Here is an 18,200-nt window from a genome sequence, read left to right on the forward strand (position 1 = left end):
TAAATGATTCAGACACATAAAGAGAACGTCAGGACATTAAATTTAAAACATTTAAACTGGAACCTGACAAAGGAAGAGAGAAGAACTCAGTAAAGACTTCAGTATTTATTCTGTATATGAATCTAAATATTTAATGTTTATAGTTTCTGATTCTGCAGAGACGTGTTCTGAACCAGTCAGGGTTGCCAGATCTGAAAAACACACCCACCAATAAAAAGCATGTTTGACTTTACTGTACTACATGTGTAATGAATCAGTGTTTCCCAAATGGGGGTATGTGTACCCCTAGGGTTACCCGATGGTACTCCAGGGGGTTCTAGAGAGAATGTGGGAAAAATAACAAAAGCACTAAAAACATTGGTTTTGTTTTTTAGTTAAAATGATAATTTTATCAATGAAGATTCAAATGATTTTGACTAGAATCAGTAATTTTACTCGTAGGTTTTAAAAGTTGTTACTAGTTACATTTCTACACCCATCTTACTAATTATTGTTTAAAAATACATGATGTTTACTGTATGTAAGGGAACGGTGACGAGGTATTACCAGCAACTAACATGGAGGCTAAAGTAACTAGTTGAGTACAATTTAAATCAAGTAACAGTACTTCTGTTACAGTTATCATCACCTCCATCTCCTGCTGAAAACCAGCGTGTGTGTGTGTGTTTGAACCAAACCAAGAGAAAAACATACAAAAAAAAACAACTTTTATTGTTGAGACATTTCAATCATATTTAATTCACTAGCTTTAAGACCTTTAGTTTGACACATTTCAACGTTTAATCCTGTAAAAGATGTACAAAAACACTTTATCAACCATGTAAAAAAAACAGATATTTACATTTTTACAGACAAACAGTGAAGAGGAGGAATGATGGAACTCTCCTGACACGAGTCTCCAAAAATCATTTAAACTCGCTTTTTAAGAAGAAAAACTGTTTCTGTAGGAGTTGGAATCATCGTCTGTGCTGCTTTCTAGAAAATAAAGGCAGCGGTCATCCTAAAAAATATACATTTCAGTGTTTAAAATCACACATGTAGATGAAGTGTGTTCTTTAGGAGGTGAAGAAACAAAGAGGATTGTTTATTTAAATTCATCAGAGGAAACAGAAAAAAACGTCTGAATCTCCTGAAACATTTTACTGTATTTGCTTTTCAGGCTTCTCTGATTTTAGTGGATGTTTATGCTTTTATCTGATATAAGGTTTAGAAACGTCACCACACAATGTTTCAGAGTCTCCTGTGTGTGTGGGGGGGGAGCTACAGCAGCAGCTACAGCAGAGTCACACAGTGTGGGCTGAGGTTTAAAGGTCATGTAGAAAACATCACTTTCATCACATTCCTTCTTGTTTCTAGTCCTGTGACGTTTCCTGATCAGTCTGAAGCTCCGCCTCCCAAACACAGGTTCCGCCCACACGTGTCCCTGAGGCCCGAAGGTTCCATGTAAGCAGATGGAGGTCCAGGTCCATGTTCAGTAGATGACTTCATACACTGTGGCCTTTTTGTCTCCTGATCCCGTCACAATATATTTATCATCCACTGAAATATCACAGCTCAGCACCGACGAAGACTCCTTAGACTGAGACCAAGAAAAAGCTTTAAATATGAGACTGAGTAGAAACACATGATGGTTAGTGTAAATGTTAAACTAACACAAATTAAATAAAATAAAAGCATCTCTTCTTCTCGTCCATTAGTTTATAACTCTTGTGAATAGGGCTCTTATTTTGAAGATCTTATATCTTACTTTGTATTAAATACTTGTTTTATGTAAATGACATGACATGATTTTTTACAATATTCACATTAACCAGTTCTAGAAGCTCAAAGAAGAAGTATTCTGAAGCTATGAAGCTAATATACACCTACCACGTAATCAATGTAATAAACAGATTCATGGATTCTAGGGGTGGGTCGAACTCAGCCACACCCACTCCAGCATCACAACAAATATCACCATTTCCTACGAGTATGGAGGCGGGCACTAGTGGTGCAATGGATCATCATTGATCAGTAATCCATACAGATCATGAACGTGGTCCACGGATTGGTTGATGGTCAGATTAATGATCAGAGCATCATTAGAAACGCCTCGATGAAGCCTGTTCTGTTTACAACGTCTGTGTGTGTGTGTGTGTGTGTGTGTAATAAGTCTGTGTGAATATCGTCATGTGTATGTCTACGTCCATCCATGTCTTTTAAAGCTCTTATTAAATAAATATCATATATCAATAATTCATTCTTTTTTGATGATGTGAGCATAGACTAGTTTTTAATTCACTCTCCAGGTGAGATGAGGTTAAATGTAGAGTAAAGGTTACAGACCCCTGACCAGGGGGAGAGGGTGAGGAGACCCCACTATCAGAGCTGGACCCTCTCAATTTAATTCATGGTGTGAAACAATGCAGATGATAAGTTGGTTATGTTACTGTTAAATTAATTCATGTACAGCATTTCTGTAAAATAAATAAACAAAATAAACATAACATGTTGTTATGATTTCATGTTATTAAAAAAAAAATCTGTTATGTCTTCTTTTAAAATTATTTAAAATAAATGACCTGTTATTTCAGCCACTGTTTGAAAACTTAATATTGACAGTAAAACATTTTGCAAATATCATTCAACTACAGTACAAAGTCAACTATTCATCTATGGCTTAACAGTTAGTGTACAGCCCTGATGTTGAGTTTACATCAAACATGTAAATAATGTATAACTGAGTTCACCTGGAATATACTGGCTCCATACGGAGTTCTCCATGCGTTCAGTAGGTTGTCCTTTCCTGTGCTCACAAACCACTTCCCTGAAAAACACACACACGCACACACGTTATGTTTGAGAAATTGTAGAAAGTATATAATAGATTGTGTGTTTACACTTGAAAAAGAACCATAATTTGAGAAAAAGAAATTGAATCAGTAATGTTTCAATTGTGAATTACTATACAGTTCAGTCGACCCCACATCATGGGGTCACGACCCTAAGGTTGAAAAACCCAGCATTAGTCCATAAAAACTACATTTCAGATTAAGTGGTTCTCAAACTGGGGTTGTGCCATCTGGGTGGGGAAGTGATGTCATGGCAGGGGGCGGGGATCATTGAGGATGAAAAATAGTTAACAGCAAAAAAAATAGTAAAAACAGTTCAAATAGACAAAAATAGTAAATAAAAATAAATAAATAAAAAAAGGGGGTAAAAAAAAGGTAAAAAGATAGTTAAGATAGATGATAGTGATATATAGTAAGAAAATATATTTAAAAAAAGAGGTTAAAAATAAATTATTAATTATTTTCTTAACGATTGTTTTTACTATCTATAAAAGCAAAAAAGGTCTGCGTGTGTGTGTGTGTAGCGAATATCTGAAACTTAGTCAATAATTATACAAAAACACAAAAAATACAAAAATACACAAAATGACTACAAAAAACATACATTACAAAATATACACCAAACAAAAAATATAAAAATTAGTAAAAAAAACAACAAACATTTATCATATTCATGTCTCATTAATTAAACCAGATAAATCACACACATTATTATATTTTACACCCACAAATAAAGCCTTTATAACACTACAGAGTACAGTATGTACACCTCTATGTACATACAACCTTCAAACACACTCATTTGATCATAAGCTCCTCCCACTATATGAATACATACTGTACTTCCAATGGGCATTGTACGCGGAGTAAAAAAATTGTATAAAAAAAGGTTTTATAAAGTGAAAAATTTTAATAAAGTTGATTAAAAATAGTAAAAATAAATAGTTGAAAAATAGCTACAAATAAGCTAAGAAATAGTAAGAAAACTTTTATAAAAGGTTAGAATTAGTTAAAAAATATAAAAATATCTTGAGTATTGAAGAATAATCACAATTTTGAACTTTTTCAATAAAACTAAAACATTTTAGTCATTGGTTGTAATTCTGTGTGTTTGATTGTCCTTGTTTTAACAGAACCCAATCAGCTGATTAATTAATAAATGTGTGTGTGTGTGTGCGCGCGTACCACAGTAGGCAAACTGCAGTGACAGCACACAGCTCTCATGCAGGTGGAGCTGATATTTATCAGGTTTGGTCACATGAAGAACCTCCACGTTGCTGCTCTCCATCCCCACAGCGAGCCACTCTCCTGTGGGACAGTACCCCAGAGAGAAGATCTACACACACAGGTTAAAGGTCAGCTCTCACTAACACACACACACACACACACACACACACACACACACACACACACACACACACACACACACACACACACACACACACACACACACACACACACACACACACACACACATACACACACACACACACACACACACACACACACACACACACACACACACACACACACACACACACACCTGTGAGGTGAAGTCGTGCTGCTGCAGCTGTCGCCCCTCCCTCAGGTCCCAGGACCGCACCGTGTTGTCCAGGCCCCCAGTCCACAGTTTGGTACCATCGTTAGAGATGTCGATGCAGCTGGCCCCGTCTGTGTGGCCCTGGAACTGCCTGAAGGACACACACACACGCACACACACGTGATAAGTGCACAGGAATTCCCTCTACAGCAGTGGTTCTCAAACTGGGGTCTGTGGAACCCTGAAGCCGTAACATGGTGGTCCATAAAAAAACCCAAAAACTTTTCTCATTACAGTGTGTGGAGCAATAAAACAAACATCCTTATACAACATTTATTATACAACAACAAAAAAATAAAACAATCAAAATTCTTAATCCAAGAAAAAAAGCATTTTCTAAATGTAATAATTTTTTAGCTCTCAATTGTCTTTTTTGTATTTAAACAGTTTTCTTTGATTGATTAATATAGACACAAACGTATAAATATATAAATAAATGCAATAAAGATGACTTCAGTCAAAAACACTTTTCAATCAAAGAAAAAAGTTCTAATTAATTTTTTTTGCATACAAACACTTTCTCTGTAAACTTTTTTTTTAATTCAATAATAAAAACACAAATCTCCCTACATAACTCTCCATCACTTGTGCAAAATAATACTTCAGATTTCTTCTAATAATTGTGCACATACTTAGTTTATTAGTAATGGTTTAAATGTATTTGATATTTTATTAAGTTACTGTTTAAGTTAATTTCTACAACAAAGATCTTCAATATTTCAGTTGAAACATTTAAAGAATAAATTCATACAAATGGCAGTAGATTGTGTTCAAATGACAAGATAATTATGAAGATCTCCTTGAATAATAATAACTATAATAATAATACATAATATAAATGATAGTAATATCAATAATAATGAATAATAAATAAAAATAACAATAATAATACATTAATTATATTATTATTAATAATAATAACATTAATAATAACAGTGTTCCTGTTCCTCTGACCTGACGAGGGTCTGGTTATGAAGGTCCCACACTGCGATGTTCCCGTCACTGCAGCAGGAGAAGCAGACCTTAGAGTCTGGGCTGATGGCCAGGGCGTAGCACGCCGGTGCCGACGATGTTAACTCCGCCTTAATCCTGGGGGTGGGCGTGGCCAAGTCCCAGATGGACAACGTGCTGGCCTCACCCCCAACGATCAGCGTGCGTCCATCAGGAAGGAGACGACACGAGCGGATGTAGTTGTCTCGGTTCTGATCAAGAAAAGGATTGATTCTTTAATCTTAGATGGTGTCATGTGACCTCTGACGAGTCTGTGTGTATGTGTGTGATGGCGTTCTGAGAACAGCATTACTCACCAGACAGTCGAGCTGTGACACAGGGCTCTTATTCCCAGGGTGGCTGATGTCCCACACCTTCACACAGCCCTTCCCCCCCGTGTACACGTGGCGGGTGGGGTTGCTGATGGTCACAGCACACACCACCTCACCGTGGTTCAGCGTGTTGATCTGTCGGGCGTGGCGAGGGATCCCCGGACCCACCAGAGCGTCTGGAGGAAACGGAACTGGCTGCATTTGTCCGTCCGCCGCCACGTGGAAGGAGTAGGCTCTGATGACATCACAGGAGGGGGAGGAGTTAAAGTTAGCCGACGCAGAGCTACAGGTTGATACAGATCAATAAGGATCTTACGGTTTTCCACCAGGGATCCCTGTCAGACTGGGAGGCATTCCTGGAACTCTCATGTGAGGATGAGGATCAAAACCAACCTGGAAGAAAACACAAGTTTGATGAGCTCAGAGCGAGTCTAATAATCACTAATCATTATTAAGTCTAATAATCACTAATCATTATTAAGTCTAATAATCACTAATTATTATTAGTCTAATAATCACTAATCATTATTAAGTCTAATAATCACTAATTATTATTAGTCTAATAATCACTAATCATTATTAAGTCTAAAAATCACTAATTATTATTAGTCTAATAATCACTAATCATTATTAAGTCTAATAATCACTAATTATTATTAAGTCTAATAATCACTAATTATTATTAGTCTAATATTCACTAATCATTATTAAGTCTAATAATCACTAATTATTATTAGTCTAATAATCACTAATCATTATTAAGTCTAATAATCACTAATTATTATTAGTCTAATAATCACTAATCATTATTAAGTCTAAAAATCACTAATTATTATTAGTCTAATAATCACTAATCATTATTAAGTCTAATAATCACTAATTATTATTAAGTCTAATATTCACTAATCATTATTAAGTCTAATAATCACTAATTATTATTAGTCTAATCATCACTAATCATTAATAAGTCTAATAATCACTAATCATTATTAAGTCTAATAATCACTAATTATTATTAGTCTAATAATCACTAATCATTATTAAGTCTAAAAATCACTAATTATTATTAAGTCTAATAATCACTAATCATTATTAAGTCTAATAATCACTAATTATTATTAAGTCTAATAATCACTAATTATTATTAGTCTAATATTCACTAATCATTATTAAGTCTAATAATCACTAATTATTATTAAGTCTAATAATCACTAATCATTATTAAGTCTAATAATCACTAATCATTATTAAGTCTAATAATCACTAATCATTAATAAGTCTAATAATCACTAATCATTATTAAGTCTAATAATCACTAATCATTATTAAGTCTAATAATCACTAATTATTATTAAGTCTAATAATCACTAATCAATATTAAGTCTAATAATCACTAATTATTATTAAGTCTAATAATCACTAATTATTATTAAGTCTAATAATCACTAATCATTATTAAGTCTAATAATCACTAATTATTATTAAGTCTAATAATCACTAATCATTATTAAGTCTAATAATCACTAATCATTATTAAGTCTAATAATCACTAATCAATATTAAGTCTAATAATCACTAATCATTATTAAGTCTAATAATCACTAATTATTATTAAGTCTAATAATCACTAATTAGTATTAAGTCTAATAATCACTAATCATTATTAAGTCTAATAATCACTAATCAATATTAAGTCTAATAATCACTAATCATTATTAAGTCTAATAATCACTAATTATTATTAAGTCTAATAATCACTAATTATTATTAAGTCTAATAATCACTAATTATTATTAAGTCTAATAATCACTAATCATTATTAAGTCTAATAATCACTAATCAATATTAAGTCTAATAATCACTAATCAATATTAAGTCTAATAATCACTAATCAATATTAAGTCTAATAATCACTAATTAATATTAAGTCTAATAATCACTAATTAATATTAAGTCTAATAATCACTAATTAATATTAAGTCTAATAATCACTAATTAATATTAAGTCTAATAATCACTAATTATTATTAAGTCTAATAATCACTAATCAATATTAAGTCTAATAATCACTAATCATTATTAAGTCTAATAATCACTAATCATTATTAAGTCTAATAATCACTAATCATTATTAAGTCTAATAATCACTAATCATTATTAAGTCTAATAATCACTAATCAATATTAAGTCTAATAATCACTAATCATTAATAAGTCTAATAATCACTAATCATTATTAAGTCTAATAATCACTAATCATTATTAAGTCTAATAATCACTAATCATTAATAAGTCTAATAATCACTAATCATTAATAAGTCTAATAATCACTAATCATTAATAAGTCTAATAATCACTAATCATTAATAAGTCTAATAATCACTAATTATTATTAAGTCTAATAATCACTAATTATTATTAAGTCTAATAATCACTAATTATTATTAAGTCTAATAATCACTAATTATTATTAAGTCTAATAATCACTAATTATTATTAAGTCTAATAATCACTAATTATTATTAAGTCTAATAATCACTAATTATTATTAAGTCTAATAATCACTAATCAATATTAAGTCTAATAATCACTAATCATTATTAATTCTAATAATCACTAATCAATATTAAGTCTAATAATCACTAATTATTATTAAGTCTAATAATCACTAATCAATATTAAGTCTAATAATCACTCATTAACTAATAACCACTAATCATTAATCTAATAATAATAAATGAGTCTCTTCTGTCCACACGTACCGCGTCATGTTTTCTCAGAGAAAAGTGGTCATGTGACCAGATGTGTCACAGAATTGTGTAAAAAGTGTTTCTATTGATCTTTAATTAAACATTTAATACGGAAACATCTGAAAAACCTCCTCATGGAAGAATAAAAACTTTTTAGTGATATTTGAGTGATTCTTCTAAATTCAGGTGTTTCTATCGCCAGTTTTTATTGAAATATTTACATTTTACACATTTCCAAGGTTAATGGAAACCCAAGAGATTGATTAGTGCAGCGTGGCGTGTGCTGCAGGCATGAGCAGCAACGCACACACAAGTGTTGTAGAGGGTTTGGGGGCACCCCCCCATAACATTTTTAATTCATAACCCTCTGAAACAATATTTCCTGTATTTTGCGAGCCACATTTTGTGAATTAAAGCTTTTTTTAAACTTTGGTAGATTGTTACAAATTAGGTATTATTATGATGGTATTCATTAAAAAAAGGAAGAAACTACAGAAAAGCCCCCCTAAACTCAACTACTCTGGAGAGAACCCTGCATTTACACAGAGATGATGATGATGATGATGATGATGAGCAGTGACGTGCTGTGACCACTAGGGTTGGGTAGGCAGAGCGTTCCAAATGGAGACCATCAATGACAATTTCAACAAAGTCATCTCAATGCGCTTATCAAAATATAAAATTCATAATAAAGAAAAAACCCAACAAGATCCACATGAACAAGTATTTATCATCTAACAAAATCAACATCATAAACACCATTAAAGAAACATAAACATTATTTAATATAGCCTCCATACTCTCCAACAACATATATCTCATGACACGACAGCACATCTGTTGTTTGTGTTGGAAACACAGAAACATGGAGAAAATAACAACAACAACAACTCAGAACATCCTCAGTGAGGAGCATCCACAAAGTCAATCCTTCCTTTTGTTCCATTCACTGTAGAAAATACCAACAATGTTCTGACCTTATCTTTGCTGAAGGTCTGGTAGCTCAGGTGTTGGTCTCCATCTTTTAAAAGCTGTTGTTTTTCCTCTAAACAAAGTTTATTTATCATCTCTAGCGCTGTCATCCTGACTGTAGTGTTATCCCTCCCACTAGCTAGAGAACGTAGCAGCAGCCACGCTGGATCAATTCACTAATGCACTGTGAACGTACGTATAGCATTTAGCATAGCATGGTTATGTCCAAAGGCAGCGTAGAGAGCTGCCTTTGGACATAAATGGTTTTCATCTTGGGGAACGGACTGAGCATGTGTAAACACATAAAACCCCACTATGAGAACAGAGGCAGAGCAGCAATGTACTTTTGGGAGGGGCGTGGCCACCTCCTGGCTCCTCCTCCTGCCTTACAGCAGTTAGGAAATAGAGATGTTTTGTAATTTGGGCTATGCAACACACTAAATGCTAACACTTTCAAACTTATAGGTACTGTAGGCTATTGGAAATTGAAAAATAAATAATTTATAATTATATTATAATTAAAACAAATCAAAATATCAATTCACCCTTGGGTAGGCACTGCCTACCGAGCCTAACCTGACTGCACGTCACTGATGATGATACTTTATGTAGCGTAGCTGATGACACTTTCCCACTCACCATGGGTGAACGACCATACGCAGCTACAGCTGCTGCTGCTGCAGCGCTCATCTGAGGAGACATGTTGTGGAGTCCAGCAGCGTACGCCGCGGCCCCGGCCAGGTCCCCGTTCATCCCTGCTGCGTGGGGTAACATACCAAATGCACCCGGGTACGGCCCTGGTACGGCTAGAGGAGTCCGTAGACCTGCAGCTGGAGGAGAATCCAGACACCATCACAGACTAGCAACACAAACCACGTAGCGTTACTCATTCTGGGAGCAACATTTTTATCAGCAGCACATGTGGGGAAACATATGTACTTTTTAACAATGTTTTCAGTAAAAATGTGACCCACTGTGTGTGTAGCTTTTTAAGCAGAAAGAAAACTTCCTAGTTTTTTCTAATGCAGGTTCCATTGATGATTTTCAGCACTTCATTTCCTTTCCACTTCGTTACCATCAACCGTATCCATGGAAACCCCAGAACAACTCTTTGATGTGAATGAAGGACTGATCTGATATTGGATATCGGTCTGATATCAGCAAGAAAACAAATATCAAATTTTATCGGACTGCATCACCGATAAAATCACCGATATAAGCTCTCCGATAAAATGTTCAGCTCCAGCACTTCTATCTATAGGTGACGGTGTGTGGTTCACACTCCAACACAGTAACCTACTATTGTTCTCTGAGTAACATCACATGATCAATCAATCAATCAATCAATCTTTATTTGTATAGCGCCAAATCATAACCAATGGTATCTCAAGACACTTTACAGTAGAGCAGTCTTAAGGACGGACTCTTCATTTTATGGATACACACATATGCATATATACGTATATACACATTCGTGCTGATATCGTATCAGATCAATATCAGTGTCGGCCGATACTCAATGCTGCAATATCTGTCATATCGGAAGTGAAAAAGTTGTATTGGGACATCCCTATTAGGTATTAGAACAGGAACCATTGAGTAGTAGCTCAGTGTGTGGTGGCTGTGACCAACGTTCATGTTGTCCACTCCGTTACACTCAAATAACGGAGTGAAAAGTAGAAGCAACGTTAACATCTGAAATGTGACCCGGAAAAAAAATTCACCCTCAGAACATTTATTTTTTTCTTTCAAAATATCAAAGCAAATGAAATAAAGAGTTCAAAGGTCATGATGCTCTTACTTGGAGGGTGAGGGATCTCCATGGACGGGGGTTTGGACAGACTGGGTCTAATCCCAGGGGTGGAGCTTGGCCCAGGGGTGGAGTCTCCTCTGGGGGTCGGTGTGCTGGACTTGAGTCCAGGCGTTCCTGCTTTGTCCCGCTGCCACACACACACACACGCACACACACACACGCACACACACACACACACTCCATAAGAAGTCAACACCACTTGGACTCTAATGTGACACCAACCATTGCCATCTCTTTGGACTTGAGGGAGGAGGAGCTAGCTGATGATGCAGTAGAAGCTGGACTACACGGGTCTTTCTTCAGTAGACGACCTTTATCTAAACCGTTCTCCCTCGGAGATGGAAGAGGCGTTCCTCGAGGAGAAACTGGATCCTGACAGAAGCATCAGATTTATGTCAATAAAAGCCAGATTAGTCCATGTGAAGGCGCTTTAAAGCAGTGGTTCTTAACCTTTTCAGGCCGCCACCCCCAAAATAAAGGTTCCAGAGACCAGGGACAGATAAAGTGGTTCAAAGTGTTAAAATTGCCTTAAAAGTGGCAGAAAAGGGTGAGTGGGGTAATGCAACATAAAAAGTAGAAACAATTAGTTTAAACTGAATGGTGGTGTTTAGCTCAGTGGGTTGAGCGCCCGCCCCATAAACGGAGGCTGTAGTTCCTCACCTGCAGCTAGGTCCAGGTTTGATTCCCGGCCTGGGACCCTTTGCTGCATGTCATTCCCTGCTCTCTCTGATCCCTTTCCTGTCAAGCAACTGTCATATAAAGGCCACTAGAGCCCAAAAAATCCTTAAAAAAAAAAATTTAAATTTGTGGCCGAAGCAAATAAAAACACTTGGCCGAATATCGAACGCGGTTGTTAAGTTTTTCACTATTTTTTTTAATAGTGCATAAATAGCCTGGAATAAATTTTTAAAGAAATTCAGTCCCTCCAGGATTTTTCGATGTTGCGATCGCAAGTATTAATGCTAAATCAAGCAAACTCAGAGAAATCAGTGCTGCAATGCAATTTTTCCAAAAGCCCACAACTTTCCCGCAACTTCGTTGAAAAAAAAGAAAAAACATAAATATGCGGCCGCTTATCGTTATTTTTAGCATGTTAGCACTTGTAGTTTCTATGGAAGTAGCAGAGGATGTACTATGGGCTTTGTGCCATAGACATGTATGCGTAGACGCTGCATCGACTGCTGCCGCCCACTAGAGCGGTGCATCTATTACGTCTATGCTTTGCGCTGCTTACAAGGAACCCAAGAAGAAGAAAATGCCTACGTCACATCCTGTTTTCAACCAGTGCCAGGAGAAATCCTTCAATGGAGTCATGTGTGATAGAAATACTTTGCATTTGCTTGTAAAAATATCGGCTAAGGATTGTGTAAAACAGAACCCAATGTTGTTTCATAAGAGTGGAGGTAAACTTTTTTGGTCAAAATACAATGTTATCATTGAGCACAAGTGGAAGTCGTCTATAGACAAATATTTTACTTCTGCAAAGCACATGAAGAGAATGAAAGCTAGTGCACAACCCCATGTGGAGAACAAACAGGAAGTACACTATCATTACATACATTATGTTCATTTTTGTTATGCCTAAAGAAATATGTCTTCATGACAGGTTCATGTTATGCACTTTAAGATTCCTTAAGTTCAATATTATTTCCTGACTTCTGATGATCATTTTGGTTAAAAACTGTTGCACCTTTTGCATGATAAATAAATGACTTTCTAATGGTTATCTACAGTGATAAACATCATTTAGTCTCATTCAGAGAAACAAAGTGTAAAATGTTCTGTTTCCTCTCTCGTTATTACATATTTTATATAAAGTCAGCTTTAAACGGGACAGTTGGATTTTACCCACGTTTGCAGGTGATGTCACCTAACACGCCTCCTAGAATGTTAGCTCCTCCCTCTCCAACTATCTAACAGCTAAAACAAACACTGCTGTTTAATATATATTATACTTTATTACCATATATGTAAATACAAACCACTATTTTTTCTGCTGCTGATTGTGTTGGGAGTCACTGCTTGGAGCCACAGAACCATTGTTTACACACATCAGCTGTTAGCACTCCATGCTAATGCTACACCAGTCTATGCAGTGAGACCTGGTGTAGTGTAAGGAGGAAACAATGGTGATGTTTACGTATTCATGGCTAACAGCGCTAACAACGGACTCTGTTGTTACACGCTACTATTCGGCCTTACTTTTAACTCACTAAACCGAAGGCAGCTTTTTTTGCAGTATTCGGTCGAATATATCCAGTGAATCCCTAATATATATGTATATATATATATATATATATATATATATACACACTTTGAATCACTAATAAAATGGGTTCAAAGTGACCAAAAATGGTGGAAAAGGTGGTGAAATAGGATTTTAAAAACCAAAGAAACTGGTTAAAAGTTACAAAATAGAGTAGACAAAAACAGACAGAAAAAGTGATGGTTTATAAGTGCTGAACATGTCTGGAAAGTGGAAAAAACATGCAAAAAATTGATCAAAATGTGATGTAGAAGTGTTAGAAATGTGAGTAATGTAGCAAAAATACATTAAAAGGAGCAAAAATGTGGCAAGAAAAAGGTTAAAATATGGTGAGTTTGGTTTAGTTGCAAAAAAAAGATAAAAAGAAACAAAAATGGGCTCAAATTGTTCAAAAAATATTCTTGGTTTCTTGAAGCATTTGGGGACCATCTCCTGGTGTCTCACAACCCCAAACAGGCTCCTGAACCCAAGGTTGAGAACGGCTGCTTTAGCTTTCCCATGAAAACAGAAGATACTGACCTCATTGGAGACGTCCACCACCAGGTTATCGTCACTCTTGTCTCCATCACTGTCCTACAGACGAGTGGCTCAGTTACTCACAGCCCTTCATCATCATCATCATCATATACGACAATATCATCTCAGTCGTGTCTTACATAGTGACTCGAGTCTTTATCCTCCAACTTCCGTTTCTTGGTATCGTTTGAGAAGTCTGGTCCGTTACGACGTTTGTCTGAGTTTCTCAGACTTTCTGGAAGCAATGAGTTACTCTGCAGATCGTACAGAACCAGAGGAGATGGAGACATGATCAGAATATATACATTTAAACACACACACACACACTGAACAACAAACACTGAAGCAGATATTCAAAGGTTTTAAACATACAATATATGGAATATATATTTTTCTACCATTTTCAGCTTCTAATATGTCAGGAACTACAGTAATACAGCTCCAGCTACTCTCTCAACATACAAAAAGATCTGTTATACATCCATGAATGTGACTATAATACAGGGGTCACCAACCTTTTTGAAACCAAGAGCTACTTGTACTGATTAATGCGAAGGGCTACCACCTTGAGACCTCAAAATTAGGGAGATTTTCAAAAGAGCGGGGGGGGGGGGGGGGGGGGGGGGGGGGGGGGGGGGTAGTTTGCTTTTTAAAGAGAAAATGAAATAATTCAATTTCACAGTGTTCTTTTATTTGAAAAACACATATAAAGTAAAGAACAAATTCCACAGTACCCGTGCAAATGGTAAATGGTGGTAGTAGTAGAATAAATAACATAAATAACATAAAATTAAACAAAAAAGGCATACATTGCATAAATTATCCATCAATCTATGCAATGTATGCTTGAAATAAAAATAATCAACAAAAGGAAAATTAAACATAGCCTATACAACAACGGCTATAACCATAACAGAAACACTTCCCTACACATGGTTGGATTTGATTTTCTCCAGATTTCCTCACTGACATTGTCCGGGCGGACCATCCTTCACTGAGCGTCGTTTCCGGCCGGACAATAATAACGATTACACCTCTTCTTATGCGGTGTAATCGTTATTATTATTACAACAATATTTGTTAGGTCCAAATACGTTAAGACCGTTGCTAAAATGTGAATGTTGGGTCTAAATACGTTAAGACCGTTGCTCAATCACATCTCAGGGAGAAAAACACTATCTGACTTAAAGGCGACCAGAGGCAGAGAGGTGCGAGCTGCAGCTCGGAGAAAAACCCAACAAAAAGAGACACAAAAGTCCGATATAAGTTGGATTGCTCTGATGGTGATGCCTCAGAACCAGGTATTTATTATAGAAAACATAGACCACACCCAGAGGGCTGTGCAACAGCGCTCTGGGTGCAGGATTAATACCATATATGGTAACACAAAAACTTTGGGGGAGAAAAAGGCTCATATGTCCATGCAGTGGGTCACATACCCCCACACTGGCCCAAACTAGTTTAAACCAGCTATGGTGGACAATGGATATGTTTTGCAAACACACACACACACACACACACACACACACACACACACACACACACACACACACACACACACACACACACACACACACACACACACACACACACACACACACACACACACACACACACACACACACACACACACACACACACACACACACACACACACAGTTAATCATGGATAATTTCATATTCTAACTATCGTTTAATCATTTAACTATAACTAATAAAGTAATAAAAACCACACAGACTATAACATATCTTACAATATTATTATTACAATAATATAATTACACCGCATAAGAAGAGGAAGAAGAGTCTTCTTCCTCTTCTTATGCGGTGTAATCGTTATTATTGTCCGGCTGGAAACGACGCTCAGTGAAGGATGGTCCGCCCGGACAATGTCGGGCAGAAATCAGGAGAAAATCGGGAGAATGGTGGCCCCGGGAGATTTTCGGGAGGTACACTGAAATTCGGGAGCTCACTGGTAAGTGCTGCTATTTGAGCTATTTTTAGAACAGGCCAGCGGGCGACTCATCTGGTCCTTACGGGCGACCTGGTGCCCGCGGGCACCGCGTTGGTGACCCCTGCTATAATATATCTCAATATTAAACAATACGATATACGTCACAATATAAATAATTACAAATGTCACCTTTCCAAGCACCAAATGGTATAAAATACAATTGATTTATTATTTTTAACTTAAAAAACTTAAAGTAAATAGTAACCAACTGTAATTCAAGCACCAATATTAAAAGCAAGTGGTATGTTTATCAAACTCTTACAGTTGAAAAATTACATTTTTCAAAAAAGTTAAAACAACAGATTCTGATAAGTTGCTAAATTCTTTAATAAAAACTAATCACATCATCCATCAAAGTGTCCAGTATGTTTAATGTAAATTAAGGTAAAGGTCGTTTAACAAGGTCTGATGGTGCGTTCACCCACACCGAGTGACTGGGAGTTTATGTGCTATGCTAATGTTAGCGACATTAAATGTTTTTTAGTTAAAAAACATGATTTTGACATTTTTTGGGATCGATACGATAATCACGTGGTGAAATATTACGATTTATAACTGAATCAATTTTTTCTTACACAAAATGCTACAAAACTTTTGCATTTTCACTTGAAAACATTGTTGTGTAAACCAGTGGTTCTTAAACCAGCCTTATTATACGGTGATGAAAACAAAAATAAATCAGCTTTCATTTGTTCATTTTCCACTTTCTCTCTCGAGTACCCCCCCATAGTGCCATCGCGTACCCCTAGGGGTACACGTACCAATATTTGAGAAACCCTGATGTAAACGGTGCTTAATACTAACCCCCACCCCACCACCAAGTGATCCTATTGTTAATGGATTAAACCTTCATGTTGAGTCGATTACAGTCTCAACCTGTCAATGAAATGTGCATCAACCACTAACACATGCACACGTGTAGCAGGGACCAGAGCTACAGCCTCTTTGGGGGGGGGGGGGGGGGGGAGAACAAGGAGGAAAGCAAGCGTGAGATTAGAGGATGAGAACCCCCCCCCCCCCCCAATGAAAGGTTCCAGTGAGTCGAGCACAGACGCACTGACCCGACTAGCAATGGAGGCAACACCAACACAATGAGAGTCTTTAAGCATGGGATTGGGGGGGGGGGGGGGTGTAATCTGCTCAGTGAGGTGTTAAATAGACAACATTGTGTGTGTGTGTGTGTGTGTGTGTGTGTGTGTGTGTGTGTGTGTGTGTGTGTGTGTGTGTGTGTGTGTGTGTGTGTGTGTTAAAAAGCTCATTTGGAGAAAGCACAGCCAATAGTTCAGCAGAGATTTGGGGCAGAACTAAAAAGGAAGGACACAGATCATCCATCACGCACACACACACACGCACACAGACACGCACACACTGAGGGAATCTAGCTCAGGACAAACTGTGGTTGGTAACATGCTGCTGCTTTGATCAGTGATGTTATTGATCAGTGATGTTATTGATCAGTGATGTTATTGATCAGTGATGTTATTGATCAGTGAAACACCGACTAGTTTAACGTCATTAAACCAAAGTCAGGCCATGTTTACACAACATTATCTAGTAAAAACGCAAACATTCTGTAGCATTTGGTCTGTCCGTTTCCACGGCAACCACGTTTTGTTGCTTTAAGACAGAACTTTTTAAAAATGGGTTTCAGAGTGTATGTTTTTGAAAACACTTCCCTCTCAGAAACCTTTAAAACACGTCCCAGGAGAAGAAGGACAACAGAGATATTTTAGGATTGTGGGACACTACGATGCTATACATTTTTAAAAGTTAAAGGCTCTTTTTCTCTACTGAGTATGACTTAATGTTCTTATTGATTTTAAATATTAGATATTAAACTGTCAAATGTTTTCTGTTGCACTTTTTGATGATGTAATGCACAATGAATTGCCATGTGTATGAAATGTTCTTTAAAAAAGTTCCTTTCCACTGTGCATGCGCTGACTACATGGTTTTAATGTTTCGTGTAAACAGAGATCATTTAGAAAACGTTGCCATGGGAATGAGGAACATTTTGGAAACAAAAGAAGAAGCAAAACGTCGGGTAAAACAAGGCCTTAAACTGACTTTATTCTGCTCAAAATTATAATTAAAATCATATATAGATGAGACTAAAC

General features: G+C 36.2%; 1 protein-coding gene across 4 annotated transcripts in view; it reads right to left on the minus strand.

The window, feature by feature from the left end:
• Positions 1-690: 690 nt before the first annotated feature.
• Positions 691-18,200, minus strand: part of LOC114469344 (transducin-like enhancer protein 1) — a 38,586-nt gene continuing 21,076 nt past the window's right edge. For 3 of the 4 annotated variants that reach the window (XM_028456770.1, XM_028456769.1, XM_028456768.1), the window contains exons 9-20: positions 14,210-14,323; positions 14,073-14,126; positions 11,510-11,659; positions 11,276-11,414; positions 10,114-10,304; positions 6,070-6,146; positions 5,739-5,988; positions 5,386-5,633; positions 4,375-4,522; positions 4,017-4,167; positions 2,730-2,806; positions 691-1,579 (exon numbers count right to left, since the gene is read on the minus strand). In XM_028456770.1, coding sequence (XP_028312571.1) covers positions 1,472-1,579; positions 2,730-2,806; positions 4,017-4,167; positions 4,375-4,522; positions 5,386-5,633; positions 5,739-5,988; positions 6,070-6,146; positions 10,114-10,304; positions 11,276-11,414; positions 11,510-11,659; positions 14,073-14,126; positions 14,210-14,323 — 1,707 coding nt within the window. In that variant the 3' untranslated portion in view covers positions 691-1,471. The remainder of the gene's footprint in view (positions 1,580-2,729; positions 2,807-4,016; positions 4,168-4,374; positions 4,523-5,385; positions 5,634-5,738; positions 5,989-6,069; positions 6,147-10,113; positions 10,305-11,275; positions 11,415-11,509; positions 11,660-14,072; positions 14,127-14,209; positions 14,324-18,200) is intronic. The other variant, XR_003674764.1, reaches the window with a different exon arrangement.

Source organism: Gouania willdenowi, chromosome 9 (genome assembly GCF_900634775.1).
Source record: "Gouania willdenowi chromosome 9, fGouWil2.1, whole genome shotgun sequence".
Classification (NCBI taxonomy): domain Eukaryota; kingdom Metazoa; phylum Chordata; class Actinopteri; order Blenniiformes; family Gobiesocidae; genus Gouania; species Gouania willdenowi.